Genomic DNA, 17879 nt, shown 5'->3' with positions numbered 1-17879 from the left:
AGAGTTTCTGTTTTGATTCCTAGCTCCATGATTCATTTTGAGTTAACTTTTGTGCACGGTGAGAGAAAGGGATTCAATTTCATTTTGTGGCATATGGATTTCCAGTTCTTCCAGTACCATTTGTTGAAGATGCTATACTTCCTCCATTGCATGCTTTTAGCACCTTTGTCTAATATAAGGTAGTTGTAATTTTGTGAATTTGTCTCTGTGTCCTCTATTCTGTACTATTGCTCTACTGGCCTGTTTTGGTACCAGAACCTGCTGTTTTTGTTACTATTGCTCTGTAGTATAGTTTAAAATCTGATATCACTATACTGCCAGTTTCACTCTTCCTGCTTAGAATTGCTTTTGCTATTCTGGGTCTTTTATTTTTCCAGATGAATTTCATGATTGCTTTTTCTATTTCTGTGAGGAATGCCATTGGGATTTTGATTGACATTGCATTAAACATATAGAGGACTTTTGGTCATATGGCAATTTTAATATTAGTTCTACCTATCCATAAACAAGGTATATCTTTCCATCTTTTAAGGTCTTCTTATATGTCTCTCTTTAGGGTTCTGTAGTTTTTTGTTGTATAGGTCCTTTCACCTCTTTTGTTAGGTTGATTCCCAAGTATTTTATTTTTTGAAGATATTGTGAATGGGGTGGTTGTTCTCATTCCCATTTCAGAAGATTTGTCACTGATATACAGGAATGCCTTTGATTTATGCGTGTTGATTTTACATCCTTCCACTTTGCTGAATTCATTTACTAGCTCTAGAAGTTTCTTGGTAGAATATTTGGGGCTGCTAGGTATAGAATCATGTCTTCTGCAAATAGTGTTAATTTAAGTTCTTCTTTTCCTATCTTTATGCCTTTAATTTTTTCATCTGTCTAATTGCTTTGGCCAGTGTTCTGAGAACCATGTTGAATAGAAGTGGTGAGAGGGCATCCCTGTCTTGTTCCAGATTTTAGAGGCAATGCCTTCAAGTTTTCTCCATTTAGAATGATGCTAGCCTGAGGCTTAGCATAGATAGCTTTTACAATGTTGAGGTGAGTTCCTGTTATTGCTAATTTTTCTAGTGTTTTGAACATAAAGGGATGCTGTACTTTGTCAAATGCTTTTTCTGTGTCTATCAAGATGATCATATGGTTCTTATCTTTAAATATATTGATGTGGTGAATAACATTTATTTCTGTATATTGAGCCAGCCTTGCATCCCAGGGTTGAATCCTACTTGATCATGGTGCACGATCTTTCTGATATGTTTTTGTATCCAATTTGTGAGAATTTTATTGAGGATTTTTCCATCTATGTTCATTAGAGATATTGGTCTGTAGTTTTCTTTCTTTGACATATCTTTGTCTGGTTTAGAAATCAGGGTGATGTTGGCCTCATAGAATGAATTTGGAAGTGTTCCCTCTTTCTCTGTTTCCTAAAATAGCTTCAAAAGTATTGGTATTAGTTCAGGAAAATTCATTGCTTGGAGTTCATTCCTCAAAAACAAAACAAACAAACAAACAAAAAAAAAACAACAAATAAATGATCTCACACTTCATCTCAAAACCCTAGAAAACAGAAGAGCAAAACATCAGTAAAACTAGGAGAAGGCAACAAATAATTAAAATTAGAGCTGAAGTCAATGAAATTGAAACAAAAGAAATAATTGAAAAAATTGACAAAACTAAAAGTTGATTCTTTGAAAACAATAAATAAGATTGACAGACCCTTACCCATGCTAACAAAGAGAAGAAGAGAGAGAACTCAAATTACTAGCATTTGGGATGAAAAAGGCAATATCACAACAGACACTACAGAAATACAGAAGATAAGGAGAAATCATTTTGAAACCTTATATTCCAATAAAATAGAAGATAGTGAAGGCATCAATAAATTTCTTAAGTCATATGATCTGCCCAGATTGAGTCAGGAGGATATACACAACTTAAACAGACCAATGTCAATTGAGTAAATAGAAGAAGTCATCAAAAGACTACCAACCAAGAAAATCCCAGGACCGGATGGGTATACAGCATAGTCACATTTCTAGGGCTCTCCTGAGTCATATTGAAAACTAATGGCTTGTTAGTTTTCATTCATCAACCAATATTTATCTGATAGATAAAAGGATTCTGGACTTGTTATGATGTAATGGGTAAACAAATTTCTAGTCTTTTGAGATTACCTTAATTATAAATCATCTTTGTCTTCAATTTGCAACTTCAATGGTCAAATTACAATTTGTGGCCATAAGGAGTAGACTTAGGGCAAAATTTATATTGTTTTAAAGGAACCATAAACACTTCATGACCCTCTTTTTCTTAAATGGCTTGAAGAACATTATATGAAGTTTTATCCATATCTAAATCCATAGACTTTACCTATTATCTGTAAGGAAAGCCAGCCATGTAGTAGAAAAAAAAACTGAGCTATTTATAACTTAAAAAACCTGTTTCCTCTTGAAATCAAATTATATATTCTGGGGCAGGGGCTGAAGTTTCTTTCATTTTATTTATTTTTTCTTTCTTTTTCTTGATTAGGCTAATATTCTTCAGTACTTAAGAATGACTGGTAAGAAAATCATAGATACTTAAACTTCTCTGGATACCTGATATCATTGGTTTGCTAAAGTCAGCCCACATTTACTTATAAGAGAGTAGTTTTTATAAATTTTTCAAATCATTGTTAAACCCAACCATTGTTAAAAATTAAGTAGATCACATAAGAATTAGGAATAATTAATACTCAAATCTCATCCCTTCCTAATTAATTTTACTATACTATAATCCCAGGTTCTGACATGATCTATATCTGCTTTAATTTTGGAATTAATAAATACTTTTGGCATTAATATTCAGATTTCCAAAAAATTCGCTGCTAAAATTTGTAATGAGATGACATCAAATCTGTAGATAGTTCTGGGGAGAACTAACATCTTCATAATATTTAATCTTCTAATTTGTGAGCAGTGGATTCTGCCATGAGACTGAGTCCCATTACAGCAGATGCATCACAGCACCTGGCAGGGTGGAGGTGAGAGGACAGTGGTAGCCAGGAGAAGGGGGTGCTGGAAAGGGAGGATTCATAGTTCCAAAAGTACCTGGAGAGGGGACATCCAACAGGAAAGTGAATGAAGGGCCAGTTGTCACTGGGCTGCTTAGGTGTTGGGTCACAATGAATGCAGCAGTACTCACATGAATCTGAGAAGAGGCACTGAAGTAAGCCCAGCCCAGACAGTTCTCTGATCCTTGTGGAAGTTGAGGATTGCTGGAGCTGATGAGGACAGGAGGGCTGATCTCCATGGAGTGGCAGTTCTGGGATGCGTGAGAGGACTTGTTTGCTATGGTGAAGGAAATGAAGGAGTGGTGATTTTTGGTGTTGTTCTTGGTGTTGGAGTGCTTTAGGGCAGTGCTGCTCTGGACTGCTGCTGAGGTACATGTTTCAGCATCAACTACTGACATGGGAGGCTGATCCCATTCTGTCAGCTGCTTTGCAGGCAAATTAAACTCAACATAGGAAATCAGAAATATTTCTATTTTGTCTTCCAGCATTTCTTCAGCACAGCTTGCATCCACTCTTTGGATCACAGTCAGAGCATCATCCTTAACAAATGGAAGGCGGTCATTATCTGTTGCTTTTTTGTCTTTCACTTCAAAGTCATAAAGTGCTTTGCACTGAGGTGGGGGCTGAGACAATGGTTGAATAATCTGCACTAAGTTGGCTGGGAAAAATCCATAGATCCCATTGACTTACCCTGTGGAGCCAGTTTTTATCAATGTGTTGTGAAAAAATGATGATGCCACATTTGCTGAATTTAAAGTCTCCAGGCTCCTTTCCTTCATAGTTGTATAATGCTTTAGGACATGGTAACAGGCATACCCCTCACTGTGGCCTCCAGGCTTGCCACCAAGGCTGCCATCCACACTGGGAGCTCTACAGATCTTTTGCACTACAATAAGTCATAGTGCTGCCCTGAACCCTTAATGCATTTGTGAAGTTGGTCCCACTGCCCACACCAGCTGGTTTCCAAGGCTTCTCTGCTTGAAGTCATCCAGAAGACTGACAGGGAGGATGTCATCTGGATGTTCATCATGGGAGCCAACAAGAGTCATCCAGTACAAACAAATGAGAGGACCTATGATCCCAGCAAACATCCTTTGCAAAACTTGTGCTGGCAAGGCAAGATTTTGCAGAAGAACCCAGGCATTCTAAACACAAAGGACACTCTAAAAGATCTAAGAAGGCTTCAAAAAGTCTTCAGAAAATTGTTCATAGTTGTGTGCAGCTCTTTAAATGATTTATGTAACATCCATTTCAGAATTTGCTCTTGCACCTTGGCTCTTCCTCCTTGTTCTTGGTCCCCCTGTGGTGGCCATGGCCAATACAGATTCCACCCAGTCTTGCCTGCTGCTTTCTATTTCTTACATAGGTGTGGTGGCCCCTGGACACTCCTCTGGGCTTCCCTCCTCTCTGCACAGACATATTACACAGGTGTCATGGTCTGCCACTTGCCCAGCCTTAGATGTTATTTTTTTAAATCCATAGAATGCTTGGTAGGTTAGAAACCAATGCATGAGAAATGGAATAGTCCAAATTTCTATCCTGGCTTGAATATTTTGTGACTGTGTGACTTTGGAAAAGTGGCCTAACTTCTCTGCTTTCTTTTTTCTGGTGGTATTAATAGTCCCTGTCATAAGGAACCACAGGAACTACAGACAAAGCTCCAATGCAGGGTGTGTCAGGATACACACTCCGGGTGGGGCAGCACTTGTTACCCTGAGTTTAATAATGTACGAAACAAGAGCAGTAATGACAGTGACCTGTGGTGATGGGCAGCTGACAGTGCAGAGGTAGCAAGGACCTTCACTTTTTCTCTGAAGCAGCTGAAGGACAAACACCAAGGTAGATGGGACCTGGATGCTTGAAACTGGTGACATATTCACACTTCTCCCTCTTTTCTTGCAGAATATCCCCCAGGACCTGTCCATCTACAGCTTTGGGCTGGAGCAGTCCCTCTTGTTGCAGCCCCTGCAGGAGATGCTGACTAACATGGTGGAGAGGTTGGAAGGGGCAAGTACATTTTAAAATTGAGTATTTTAGTGTGTTCAGCTGCTATGGGATGGTGGCTCTTACAGGTATTGGAAATCGTGTTTGTGGAGATAAGTCAATGGCTTTCACTTGTGACTCCCTTGGGGTTGACCTTCTGCTTTACTGTGCACCCCATCATATCTTGAACTTGAAAACAGAAATCAAGTGCAATGTGATCTGTGTGGCTGCCTGTTGTGTTCATGGAAACAGCCTTTCTTGGGCATCTGTGTGTCTTCCTGCATCTTCAGAACTCTGACTGTTCCTGTTTTGACCAATTGTTTTGTGTATTACTCTTTGTTATTGACAATTATTTATTGTCAAATATCTTTAACTGTGTGTTCTAAGTTGTTGTTTGGCGATAAAATTTCATGGCACTGTTATACACTTTATGTGATGAAATCACAGTGATATGGCTTTAGTGAATTGTAAATTTGCAAATAGCTAATAATTTTCTTTTGAAAATTAAGACTTTTATTTCTGTCTTCAAATGCAGATATTTTCCTTCAAAAATCTATATGGTGATTTTAATTATTTTCCATGTGACAAGCTCTTACAGACTGGGTAGTACCCATTTGTAACCAATTCATACAGTTTAAAGTTAAGCAGAAGGACAAATTGTCACATTATGGGTCTTCTCTATATTTTTACGAGAATTCTAAGTGCTACACTCTTGTGTAGTTTAATAAATTCAAGTATCTCCAGGAATAAAACCATTTTTTTTGTTATTAATGATCTCTGTATAGCTTTTATGGTTGAATTATTATTCTAGTTGAGATGAGTAAAGAGATTAATAATACATGGTTCCAAAGAAATTAGTGATTAATTGTGTTGTCACATATAGTTTTTCAGCATCCACGAGCAAATCCTGTACCTCTATAGTTAAAAAAAAAAAAAACAGTATCACAGCTTAGAACTTTAATCAGGCTGTGCATGAATTCTAAATAGAATTTTAATGTACATAGTTTTATGAAATCCTACTATAGGGAAGAGATGCAGTTCATGGAGCTGGATCCTACTTTCAGCTGCTAGTATTTTTTAGGTAGAAAACACTGTCAAATAGATGAAGGGAAAACTGTCTAAAATTTTAGGGGGGAGAATGGTTCTTACTTAAGAAGCAGTTTTGATGATACCCAGGAGTGATATTCAAAATATTGTACAACTGCCTTGGCATAGGTACCAGTGAATCAGAGTGGCTTTCAGCCACAGTGCTGGAGGTTGGGGTGGTCTGAGTGATTTTCAGGGGGTCATGGAGGACCCCTGGGGTGGTCCAGTGAGGTTTACCAAGAGGGAAAGTTTTTTTTCCACTATAAAAATTATTTTAATCATGAGAGTGTTTATTGGTTGTATTTGATACATGAATGCTGCTGGGACTCAGAGGAATCATCTTTTTGGACTCCCAGGATGCCCATAGCATCTCTCCTTGAGTTTCTGATGTCTCCTTCAAACTCCTTATTGTACTATCATGATGAATCCTTTTGTCAAGCAAATTGACATGTTTCAGTTAATAAATTATACACAGTAGATTCTCTAGAATGAAGATTCCCATTTCCTAAGGTAACATGTCAGAAAGGAAACATTAATATTTTTTATTTGGTGGTGGTGTTGAGTACCAGGGATTGAACTGAAGGGCACCTGACAACTGAGCCACATTCTTAGCCCTAGTTTGTATTTTATTTAGTGACAGGGTCTCACTGCACACCTTGCTTAGCACCTCGATTTTTGCTGAACCTGTCTTTGAACTCATGATCCTCCTGTCTCAGCCTGCCAAGCCACTGGGATTATAGGCATGCACGACCACACCCAGTTCACCAGTTTCCAATTATAGGGTGCTACTGATTCCCTAAAATACAATGCTTGAATCTTACAAAGAAAAATTTTCTGTACTAGATTTTTTGTAGTAAATGATATTACAAGTTGTGGGAAAGTGTACAATTAGTTGTTCCTGAACTCTGTAAATGTTCAAGAAGCACATAAGGTACTGCATCTTTCATCATCATCTTTGGTGATCCGGGGAATGATCATGTGAAGGGTGCAAAATTTTCTCACATTTAAATAAGTGGTAAGACCACATGCCCATGTCAGAGTGGAAAGTCAAAGGTAATTGGCCAAGACTTAAATTTTATAGCTGGGTGTGGTTTGGTATCTTATTATTATTTTATGTGCTATTATAGTTTGTATACCATTTGAAAATCCTATAATCCTTCAAAGAAAAATGATTTATAAGAATCCTCACTTTTTTCTTTCTACTAACAAATGGGAAAAGGAGAGTGGAAAGGAATGGAACAGCATTTGATGTATATACTCTTTGTCTCTTTACTTATGGGAATAACTATTTTATAGCAAGGATGATGATAATGATGATGATGTTGATGATGATGATGATGAAGAATAAAATGTTATTGACCTGCATGTTCAGATAAGAACGAGGCTCAGGAAGTTCACTTGAAAGTAGGTACCTTGATACCGATGCTGTATATGTAAAAAAGCTACTCTCATTTGGTGACTTTTACATCCAAACAGAAACAGCTCTGACAAGTAAAGAGGAATCTGAAGCCTGGTTTTTGTGTGTTTTACTTTATGGCTAACTGCTTTTATTTTGTGTGAAACTCAAGACAATTGGTTTGAGTCCCAGAATTGTTTCTTTTTAGTTTTGTGCCTTGACCAGTAATCTCTTTGAAACTTAGTGTGATTTCTGTTGCTATAATTGAATATCCCCCTAGGTAAATTATAGAGAAAAGACATTTTATTTAGCTCATGGCTCTGGAAGTTCAAGAGCATGGTGCTGGCATCTGGCGAGGCCTACTGGATCATGAGGTGGCAGAGGGCAGCAGCACACGGTGTTGTAGCTTAATGGATCTGTAAGGGCCCATGTTCTTTCTTTCTTTTTTTTTGGAGACAGGGTATCATTAAATTGCTGAGGCTGACCTTGAACTTGTTGTACTCCTGCCTTAGCCTTCTAAGTGGCTACTAGGATTACAGGTGGGTGACACCATGCCCAGCTGATAATTTGATTCCGATACATGTATGTATATTGAGTAATATTCACCATGAACTAAATAACATATTTTTAACTTCACATAATTACTTTTGTTAAAAAATTTCTAATCTTTCATACCCTGTGGAACTGGACAACTGTTTTAGTTTACATTGATAAAACTCTGGCCATAGAAGTAGAATGGCTCTATTAATACATGATGGCATAATGCCTTTGAACTTTAGAGGCTTTTAGCAAACCAAAGACGACTACTGAATGCTTTTCTTCAAACATTAGATTTGGCTTATCAAGAATTCAAGCATAACTAGGAAAAGAAACTATATTAGACATCTTTTATTTACATCAAGCAATGAACTCTATCTTAACAACAACATAATTCACCTTCAGGAGCTAAAGCCATTTCAGAGAGTTACATTGTATCCTTCTTTTTGCTGTGTATTTATAATGACCCAGTTACTTAGAAGTTTTTACATCCAATAAGAAGTCAAAAGAACATCTGAAAAACAATTTTTAAAACTTAAATAAGTAGTAGGCTAGTAAAACTGACATGAAAACCAACTCAAGTTTCAAGTTCCTTTTTTTTTTTTAGAAACATTACATATGCTGTACTTTTTAAAAACAACTTGTCATAACTGATTTGTTCCCATGGTAGCAACTCTTCTTAAATTACTTTTTAAATAGTCTAACTCGAGAGTTTTTCTATAGAAATAGTTCAGATTACTTCTATAGTAAGTGTCAGTAGGCTGCAGATGTAGCTCAGTAGTAGAGAGCTTGCCTAGCATGGAGAAGGCCTTGGAGTTTAACTACCAACACTGCAAGAAAAGAAAAGGGAGAGAAGAAAGAAAGAGGGAAGGAAGGAAGGAAAAAGGGAGTGGACAGGAGGGGAGGGAAAGGAATGAGTCATTACAATAAAATGGCAAGTGGTACAAATATATGATGTATTAGCTCTGTAAATTATTTTACAAAGCTTTAAAATTTTAGTTACATCAAACTAGTTGACATTATGACTGAATGGAAGAGCACAAAAAAACTCCACCATGGCCTGCCTGAAACTAAACTAAGGGGTGGGTGACAAGGAGAGGAGTCCTCTCTGACTCAATTGGGACAGACTGCAACCTGCACTGCTTCAGGATGCACAGCATAATGAAGGGGCCAAGACTTCCATGACAGGCACTTGAGTGTGCTAATCTCCTGGGAGCCTATGACTGTGGCTTCCCATGTCCATGCTCACAGCTCCATCCCCCCACCACTGCAGCTGCTTCACAATGGTGTGCTCCACTGCCTGGTGCACGTTTGAGTTACTCACCAAAGACCTGAGTGTCCACAGCCTGTCTGGGTGTGGCTGGGCAGGCTGTGCCTGCAGCAGCAGTAGGCAAAGCAGCATTAGTGTGATGGACTGGCCAAGGGGTCCCCCTCAGCTGTATTTGGGGCAGGTCCTATAAGAAATATACAGGACTTTGGCATCATTGTCTGTAGATATGAAACTAGGCCCTCATCCTTATAAATATACTTGGGAGTTGGTGATATATGCAGATATTGGATTTTTTTGCTATTCTCTTGTTTCTGTGGAGATGTTGTCAATGTGTTAGAAGCAGGTGTTATGTAAGAAGAGATAAAAAGCCTGCTCTAAAACTTGCTGGACTAATTGAAGAAAAATGTCAACTACTTGAGAAAGTTAGCCTTGTTCAAAAAGAGTATGATGGCTTAGAGTCACCTTTAAAGGATGCCATTTTGGAGAAGAAGTCCATAGAAACAGAAAATTTGGAGGCAATATATATATATAGGTCTAAATCTAAACTTGAGGATGAAATATTATTTCTAGAAAAAGAGCTAAAAGGAGATAAAACTCAAGATTCTCAACAGGATGAATTGATGGCAGATATATCAAGAAGGATTAAGTCTCTAGAAGATGAATCAAAATCCCTCAAGTTATTAATAGACAAGGTGAAACAACCTTGAGAATATTTCAAATGAAAGCAGAACTATTTAAGGTAGCAATAAAAGAGGTTTTGAAAGAAAATTTCCAACTTCATGAAAGTCAGAAACAAATTTTACAAGAAGCTGAAGTATGGAAAGAAAAAGAGAATAACCTTAATAAACAGAAAATAACATTGGAAGAGTCTATAGTATATGCAGAAAAAGTTCCAAGAGATAAAGAAAATCACATTAAGTCTCTGACTGGACACTTGGTGCAGATGAAAGATTGGGTTTCTGTGCTTGGAGAAGACCTAAAAGATGATGGTAACTTGGAATTGAAAATGAAGAGTGAATCAGAAACTGGTGTTCACTTAGATGATCAGCCAAAAGGAGCTTTGAAGGAACAGGTTAATGGTGCTAAGTTATATGCCCCTTTAATACCTTAGAAAGAGAAAGAAATAAAATGTTTATTATCTGAAGTAGATGAAGTAAAGGAAGACCTTAAAGAACATATTAACAACCTTAAGACAGAGCAAGTATCTTCACAGTCAAAATACACAACTTAAAAGAGAGAATAATAATCTTCAGCAGAAATTTAATGTCATGATTGAAATATATCAAAAAATGTAATGAAACTCCAAAGAAAATTAATAGGAGAGGAAATTTACTGGGTACAGCGAGATGAGAAACTTTCAGAAGTGGATGAAAACATCAGCCATACAAAGAATAGCTGGAAAACCATAGAAAGCAAGTCAAAGATCTTGAAGAAGAATTGGAGAGAACCATTCATTTTTATCAGGGCCAGATTATGTACTATGAGAAAAAAAGCACATGATAATGAGCTCATAGCTTAGAGTGCTAAAAGATACCTCAAGATTTAAGGAAACAAAGTGCTCACAACAGACAAAAATTAACTGAAAATGAAGTTAAATTTAAACTTTCTAGAAAAAGAACCTTGTGCACTTGATGATTCAAATACAGCCTTTGCCAGAGAGCATTCCCCAAATGGTCCTTCACTATTGGGTCAACCTTCATCCGAAATGAGAGGTCCTCTTTTGAAAAAGAAGGGTCCACTCATATTCTCATCTTTGGTGCCATTGGGAGGAGAAAGTGGCTCAAGAGGCCAAGAGAATCCTCTGGGACCTCAGATTATCAATGAAAGGATAAAATCAGGCTATGTTGAGTTAATGGATCCTCAGAGTGCTGTATAATACTGTTCCCCTGTCACCTCGATGGGAAAAGGCTGGTAGGATAATGATCCCTCCATTAGGCTAACCATATTCTGATCCACATCTTTCTCTACAAAGGCAGGATTTATAGTATTCTAATTATGGTAGGCTATCTGGACTGTTGGAACAAAGAATATGCCTTCTTTGCATAAGATGGATGGGCCTCTGTCTTCAGAAATGGAATCTAGTAAAAACTGATACCAAAGTCAATCTTCGTAATTCCAATGTGCCTGATTCATCTCTCCCTGCTGAAAACCAAGCAACTGGCTCTAGTTTTTTTTTTTTTTTTCATCTTCCACTCCAGTCAGAGGTGCATTGTTTCCAGTGGACCCAAGGAGTCAGTTCATGAGAAGAGGACCTTTTTTTTTTTTATTCCTGCACCTCCTCCAGGAAACATGTATGGAGTATCTGGAGATTATTTTGTACCAGGCCCACCACCCCCTGCATTCCCATTGGAAAATGTCTATTCACTGAGGTGCTTTTCTCATTATCTTCCCCCAAGAGCTTCATTCCTCTCCCACCTCCACATTCTGAAAGTAGAAGTGAGTTTCATTCAGGGTTGATTCCATCTTGAAAAGAGACTGCTACTGAACATCCAGACCACAACAGGAAACCTGATATTTTTGATCTCTCTTCAAAGTAATTTGACACATCTCTCATTTTTAGTTGAGAAAGTGTTTTTACTTAAGAAAGTGATTAATCTTTTGCTCCAGTTGAAGCTTAAAGGAATTATAATTCTTAGGATAGTATTTTATAAATAAAGATAATTTCAAAATAAATTTTATGAGCAAATTATTTCCATTTTATTTTATTCTAGGTAGTGTAACATAATTTGATTAATTTACTACTACATAAGCAACAATGGGAGTTTTGTATACAAAATATTGCAGGTGGCATATTTTAAAATCCAAAGCATATGCTTTATACAAAGAAATATACTTATTATGATTGTAGCATATGCAAATGTAACTTTATATGTCGTAATGAAAGATTTTAATTGATTTGAAGCCTTGTTTGACATTGATGATAATAAAAATCAGCTCATTTTCCCATAAATTAGAATAACCAGAGCATCTTAAGTGTAAAGAAGAAACATGACTGTCATGTAAACAGGAGATTTCAAATATAAGAAATTTCCAGTTCTCAGGAAAACTTTTAGGAATTGTAAACCACCATTTAGGTTCACTTGATCCCCATTATTGCTTATATTCTTTATTTTATGCCCATTTTCATATAATTAAGAATTGTATTCTACTGTGGGTTATGTCTCCTTTTTTATTTTTTTATATAAGTGGCACTTCATTAGGGTACAATGTGCTTGTTCAAGCAAGGATTATTTGGTAGGAGTATGAGTAATTTCATGGGTGAAAATTATGTTTCAATGAGTAGCAAATTGTGCAAAAGCACAGGGTATATATGCAGGGGTGTTATCTGTTTTTAAATGAGTAGGGTTGCCCATAGTGGCAAAGCAGAGTAATACATGCATATTGAAAGCAGGTAAATTTTTAGATCAATATGCAGTAGCCCATATAAACCCAGAATGATATCAATGGAAATATGAAGAAAGGAATAAGGATGAAAAGAAAGGAAATAGGTTAACATCCATTTGCCTAAGTGCATTAGAATGTAGTCCTTGTGGGTTTACAGATTCCCACATAGGGGCCCAGAAGGGTGTACAGCAAGAATAGTTATTGATCGTGACTTAAGCTTTTGGGGAAGAAATGGAAAACATCTTCATTCATGAGCAGAAAATCCATGAGTTTTTTGATGATAAAATCCATGAGTTTTACAGCATCTGACAATAAAAGATTAGGGACCTCACAACTGTATCTGTGTGGGTGTTATTCTCTGTCAGAGGTCCAGGAATCTTGGTGTGGGTATGCATATGAGCAAGGAAGATGGGAGATTTTGATGCTGTGAAAGAGTCTGAAGGGTTAAAAAAGAGATAGTAAATTGGAATCCAAGTGAGTGAATAACACAGCTACAGAAATATGAGGAACAATTTTAACTATATATTCAGAATCTGTGGTAATGTTTAAAGTAGTAGAAAATAATCTCAGTTCCATGATAATGGATGTTAATTCAGCTTGCTGCAGAGAGAGTTGAGGCAGGATCCTGTTGTTTCTTTAACAAATGAACAAAAAGAGAGAAAGTAGTTGGATGTCAGTTGTAATTTCTAATATATTCATTTAAGAAGCCATATTTATGAAGATTATTCTGATTATGTTAAATTTAACTTACTTATTTTAATTATAAAATAACTATATCAGAAAAAATATTATTAACAGTATTAATCATATTTCTTGAAGAAAAATTTTAAAAGCAACAGAAACTATGTTACATTTTAAACATTATTTTTTAAATAAAGACTTCATTTTCTGGCCATCTAGAATTTTTTTTAAATTTATTTAAACACAGAAGTTTCTTAGATATTGGTGACATACAAATTAAAACACAATATCTCACTATTGCCCTCCCAGATGAATCACTAAGATCACAAAAGACAGACTGTAATAAATGTAAGTGATGGATATGAATAGAATAGAGTGTCCCCATGTTACTAGTGGATTGAATTCATACAGTTGTTTGGGAAAGCATTTGGTATAATACATACTAAATTTCAAATATGTGTAACTGATTATCCATAAATGTTCGTCTTAGTATATAAATAACAAAAGTACTTAACATGCTACTTACCCAAACACATTTCCAACAGCAATAATAGGAGAATACTTCTTGATAACTCCAAAGAATAAGCAACCCAAATGCCCATCGGTGGTAAAACTCTTCAAGGCACCACATATTCATAGACAAAAACACAACAAGAAACTATCAAAAGGAGATGAAGATGGCTGGGGTTGTAGCTCAGCACTAGAGCACTTGCCTTGAAAGCATGAGGTACTGGGTACAATCCTCAGCACCACATTAAAAAAAATAAACAAAAATAAAGATATTAAAAGAAGAATCAATTTTTAAAAAGGAGATGAAGAGACTTGGGCTTCAGGCAGTGGGACATGTGATTCTTACAAACAATACTGAAGTTAAGAAGTTACTTCTTTCACTATATAATTCCATATATATAAAATATAAAATGACACAAAGAAATGCATTCCTATATTGCTAATAGGGTCATTTTCACAGGGTTTTGACAGGAAGGGAAAATGGGATTAGAGTCTGCAGGCTCTGCTCTAGTTCTTTTTTTTTTTTGTTTCAGTTATATATGAAAGTAGAATGCATTTATGAAATTTAATATATCATACATAGATGAGATATTATTTCTCATTTTTCTGAGTGTACATGTGGCAGAATCATATAGGTTATGCAGTCATATATATATACATACAGTAAAAATGTCTGTTTCATTCTACTATCTTTTCTATCCCCACATCCCCTCTGCTCCCATCACTTCCCTCTACATAATTTAAGTTAATGCTATTCTTCCCTACTGCCCCCTGCCTTATTGAGAATTAGTATCTTCATAATAGTAAAAAAAATAGGCATTTGGTTTTTTGGGATAGACTTATTTTGTTTACCATGATATTCTCCAACTTCAAACATTTAGTGGCAAATTCCATAATTTTACTCTTTTTTAAAGCTGAATATTTATATATTCTACATTTCCTTATCCATTCATCTATTGAGAGACACCTAGGTTGGATCCATAGTCAAACTATTGTGAATTGAGGTGCTACCAACACTGATGTGGCTGCATCACTACAGTATGCTGCTGATTTTAAGTTCTTTGGATATAAACAAGGAGTGGGATAGCTGGGTCAAATGGTGATTCCATTCCTAATTTCCTGAGAAATCTCCATGCTGCTTTCCATAGTGGTTGCACCAATTTGCAGTCCCACCAGCAGTGCATGAGTGTACCTTTTTCACCACATCTACACCAACATTTATTGTTGCCTGTATTCTTGATGATTGCCATTCTGACAGAAGTGAGATGAAATCTTAGGTTTGATTTGCATTTCTCTAATTTCTAGAGATTTTGAACACTTTTTCATGTATGGATCCATTGTATTTCTTCTTCTGTGAAGTGTCTGTTCAGTGATTAGCCCATTTATTGATTGGGGTTATTTGTTTTTTTGGTGTTAAGTTTTTTGAGTTTTTTATATATCCTAGAGATTAATGCTCATCCTGCTCTAAGATGTTTATTTTTTGAAGTTTGCAGAGCAGCACCTAGGAATAAGAAACTGAGGGTGATCTGATGGGGTTGTGCAACATTGGAGGGCATGGCACACCTTTAAGGGCTGCAATATTTCTAGGCTGGAGAACTGCACCTTGTTCAGACTCTACCTGCACAAGCTGAATTGCATTTCATCTCAAAAATCTGGTTTCACTAGTGATTCCCCCCACACATCTGAAGGTAACAATGTCAAGTGATGGATATGCTCATTGCTTGACTGGAAGTCATCTCAATATCAATTTGTACCTCTGGAATATACAATGTTTATCAAGTATGTCTCAGTGAAGCTGAAAAAACAAACTTGTGTGTGTATATATATGAGACATTAGATCATATATATATATATATATATATATATATATATATANGTTCCATCACACTGAATAAATGCAATGAGTATCTAAGATTGTATTTGGAATAGGAGCCCGTTTTTAGCAATCCAGATGTGTAAAGAGTTTTACAAGTGTTCCTCTCCTGGCTCTTTGTCAGGCTCTGGGTTCCATGGGCATTTCGCCTGACATCTAGAGTTGGGGTAGGGGGATAAGGAATAAAGGGGACATGAGAGGGTGCTCTTCAAGTCCCCTGAGCAGCTCCTGAAAAACATCCACCACATGCTTGCCTTCCTGTTGCAGAGCCTTCTGGGACACAGTTATTCAAATGTACTTGAAATCCCTGCACCTGGCCTAATGCTCAATTTGCTATTTACTTAGGGACTTCTTAGCTCATCAAAGCCTGTGAGTAACTTCAAATTAAAGAAAATAAAACTTAATTTTCTGTAGTGGTGGCAGGTCAAGGGCATAGCTCTTCAAAGGTGAGCTATACCCTTGACCCTGCTGCAATGGCAGGTGGAGCCCAAGGAACATTCTCCTTGAGTGAGATCACTGCCAGTTGCCTGGTTACCAGAGTGAGAACCAAGAAGGGACAGGGCTCTGTGTGGCCCTGAAGGAGGGGCATTTCATTGTCACCATGATGCTGGATGAGTGGAGCCACCAGCCAACTATCTGGCACATGTAAGCTTTTGTCACTTCCAGTGAGGGCCTCCTCTTGCTTATTCATGGCCCATGTTTGTAGGACAGTGGAGAAGAGTGGTGATGGATTAATACATAAAATTCATAATCTATGTTGTGGAGCAGGCAGGCACTCAGTGTGTGATCTGTGAAACTTTACAAGAGTGTTCTGAAGTACACACTTCTATTGTCCCCATTCTACAGATGATAAGACTGAGGAGGAAAAAGCATAGCCCAGAGGGCAGCCTCACAAGCATACATAGAGTGTGCCTGCATCCACAGTTGACCTGGCTGTGTGCGTCTGGTGACAGGACGTCCAGCAGCTCCAGATAGAAAGTGGAGCAAAGACTGCATCAGTGGAATGACCCTGGGAAGGCTCGCCAGTGCGACAGAACAGCAGGGCCTGGTGAAGCTGGGATCCAGGCCAGATATACTCGACTTCACTCAGGGGTCCACGCAGCCCAGGGGGGTGTGAGTCCTCTGTGCTAATTCCACAGGGGAGGCAGGTAGCTGTGCAGAGGGGCTGGTGGAGTGAGAGCCTTTAATGGAACTCAAGCAGCCACATCGGGCCCAGGCTCAGCCAGGGACTCCCAGTGACCTTGGAATAGATGGTTTTGGTGGCCTCCTTTCCTCATCTCCAAAAGTGAAAGACTTGAATGGTAATTTCTAGGGTTCCTCTAGGTCCAAAAATCACCCCTCCACCCCAGGCAACATGTACATTGGAAGTGACATGGTAATCCTGCACCAAGAATGCAGGCCATGGAGGTGGTTTGCCTGGGTTTGAATCCTGGCACTTTGGCCTCCTGTGCAAATGTTTGTAAAAATAGAATGCTGCACATCTGAAGGCCCTCAGGAGGATTAAGGAAACAGAGTGGGTAGGACACGCAGTTCCAGCCACACAGCCTTCCTCATGAGGCCATGCAGGGGGTTCACAGGTGAGATTATTAGATGAGGAGGGCTGTAACTCATGGGTGGGCTAGTTTGTCTGATGGATTAATAATTTTAAAGAACTACTGGGTGGTAACTTAGGTGGATGTGGCTGGAGGAAATAGGTCACTATGAATGTGGCCTTGGATGATATCTGTTCCTGGCTCCCTTCCTCTCTCTTTTTATCTCTCATTTTTTTGGGGGAGAGGTGGTTCTGGGGATTGAACCTATGGCCCTGTGCACAGGAGGCAGCATTTTACCAACTGAGCTGTATTCCCGAGCCCCTTCTCTATCTTTCTGCTTCCTGGCAACCACAAGCCTAGCAACTTTCCTCCATGACAACTTCCTGCCATGATGTTCTGCCTCACCTCAGACCTGGAGCAGTGGACTGGGCCAAACATGGACAGAATCTCAGAAACATGAGCTCAAAATAAACTTTTCCTCCTTTAAGTGGATCCTGTCAGGTATTTTGGTCATGGTGATGATATGTGACTAACACAATGATTGTTATGAGCAAGGTGGGGTAAATGTTTTCTAGAGCTCA

General features: G+C 37.8%; 1 protein-coding gene across 1 annotated transcript; it reads right to left on the bottom strand.

Moving 5' to 3' along the window:
* Positions 1 to 2979: 2979 nt before the first annotated feature.
* On the bottom strand, positions 2980 to 16457 carry LOC125614576 (E3 ubiquitin-protein ligase SH3RF1-like). Its single transcript, XM_048797495.1, is given in 4 exon segments — positions 2980 to 3738; positions 3740 to 3837; positions 9373 to 9502; positions 16224 to 16457. Coding segments are annotated over 4 exon segments (1221 nt in total).
* Between the last annotated feature and the right edge of the window lie 1422 nt (positions 16458 to 17879).

Source organism: Marmota marmota, unplaced genomic scaffold (genome assembly GCF_001458135.2).
Source record: "Marmota marmota marmota unplaced genomic scaffold, marMar, whole genome shotgun sequence".
Classification (NCBI taxonomy): Eukaryota; Metazoa; Chordata; class Mammalia; order Rodentia; family Sciuridae; genus Marmota; species Marmota marmota.
Note: the sequence above shows the minus strand (reverse complement) of the source record. Positions and strands in the feature narration are given on the sequence as shown.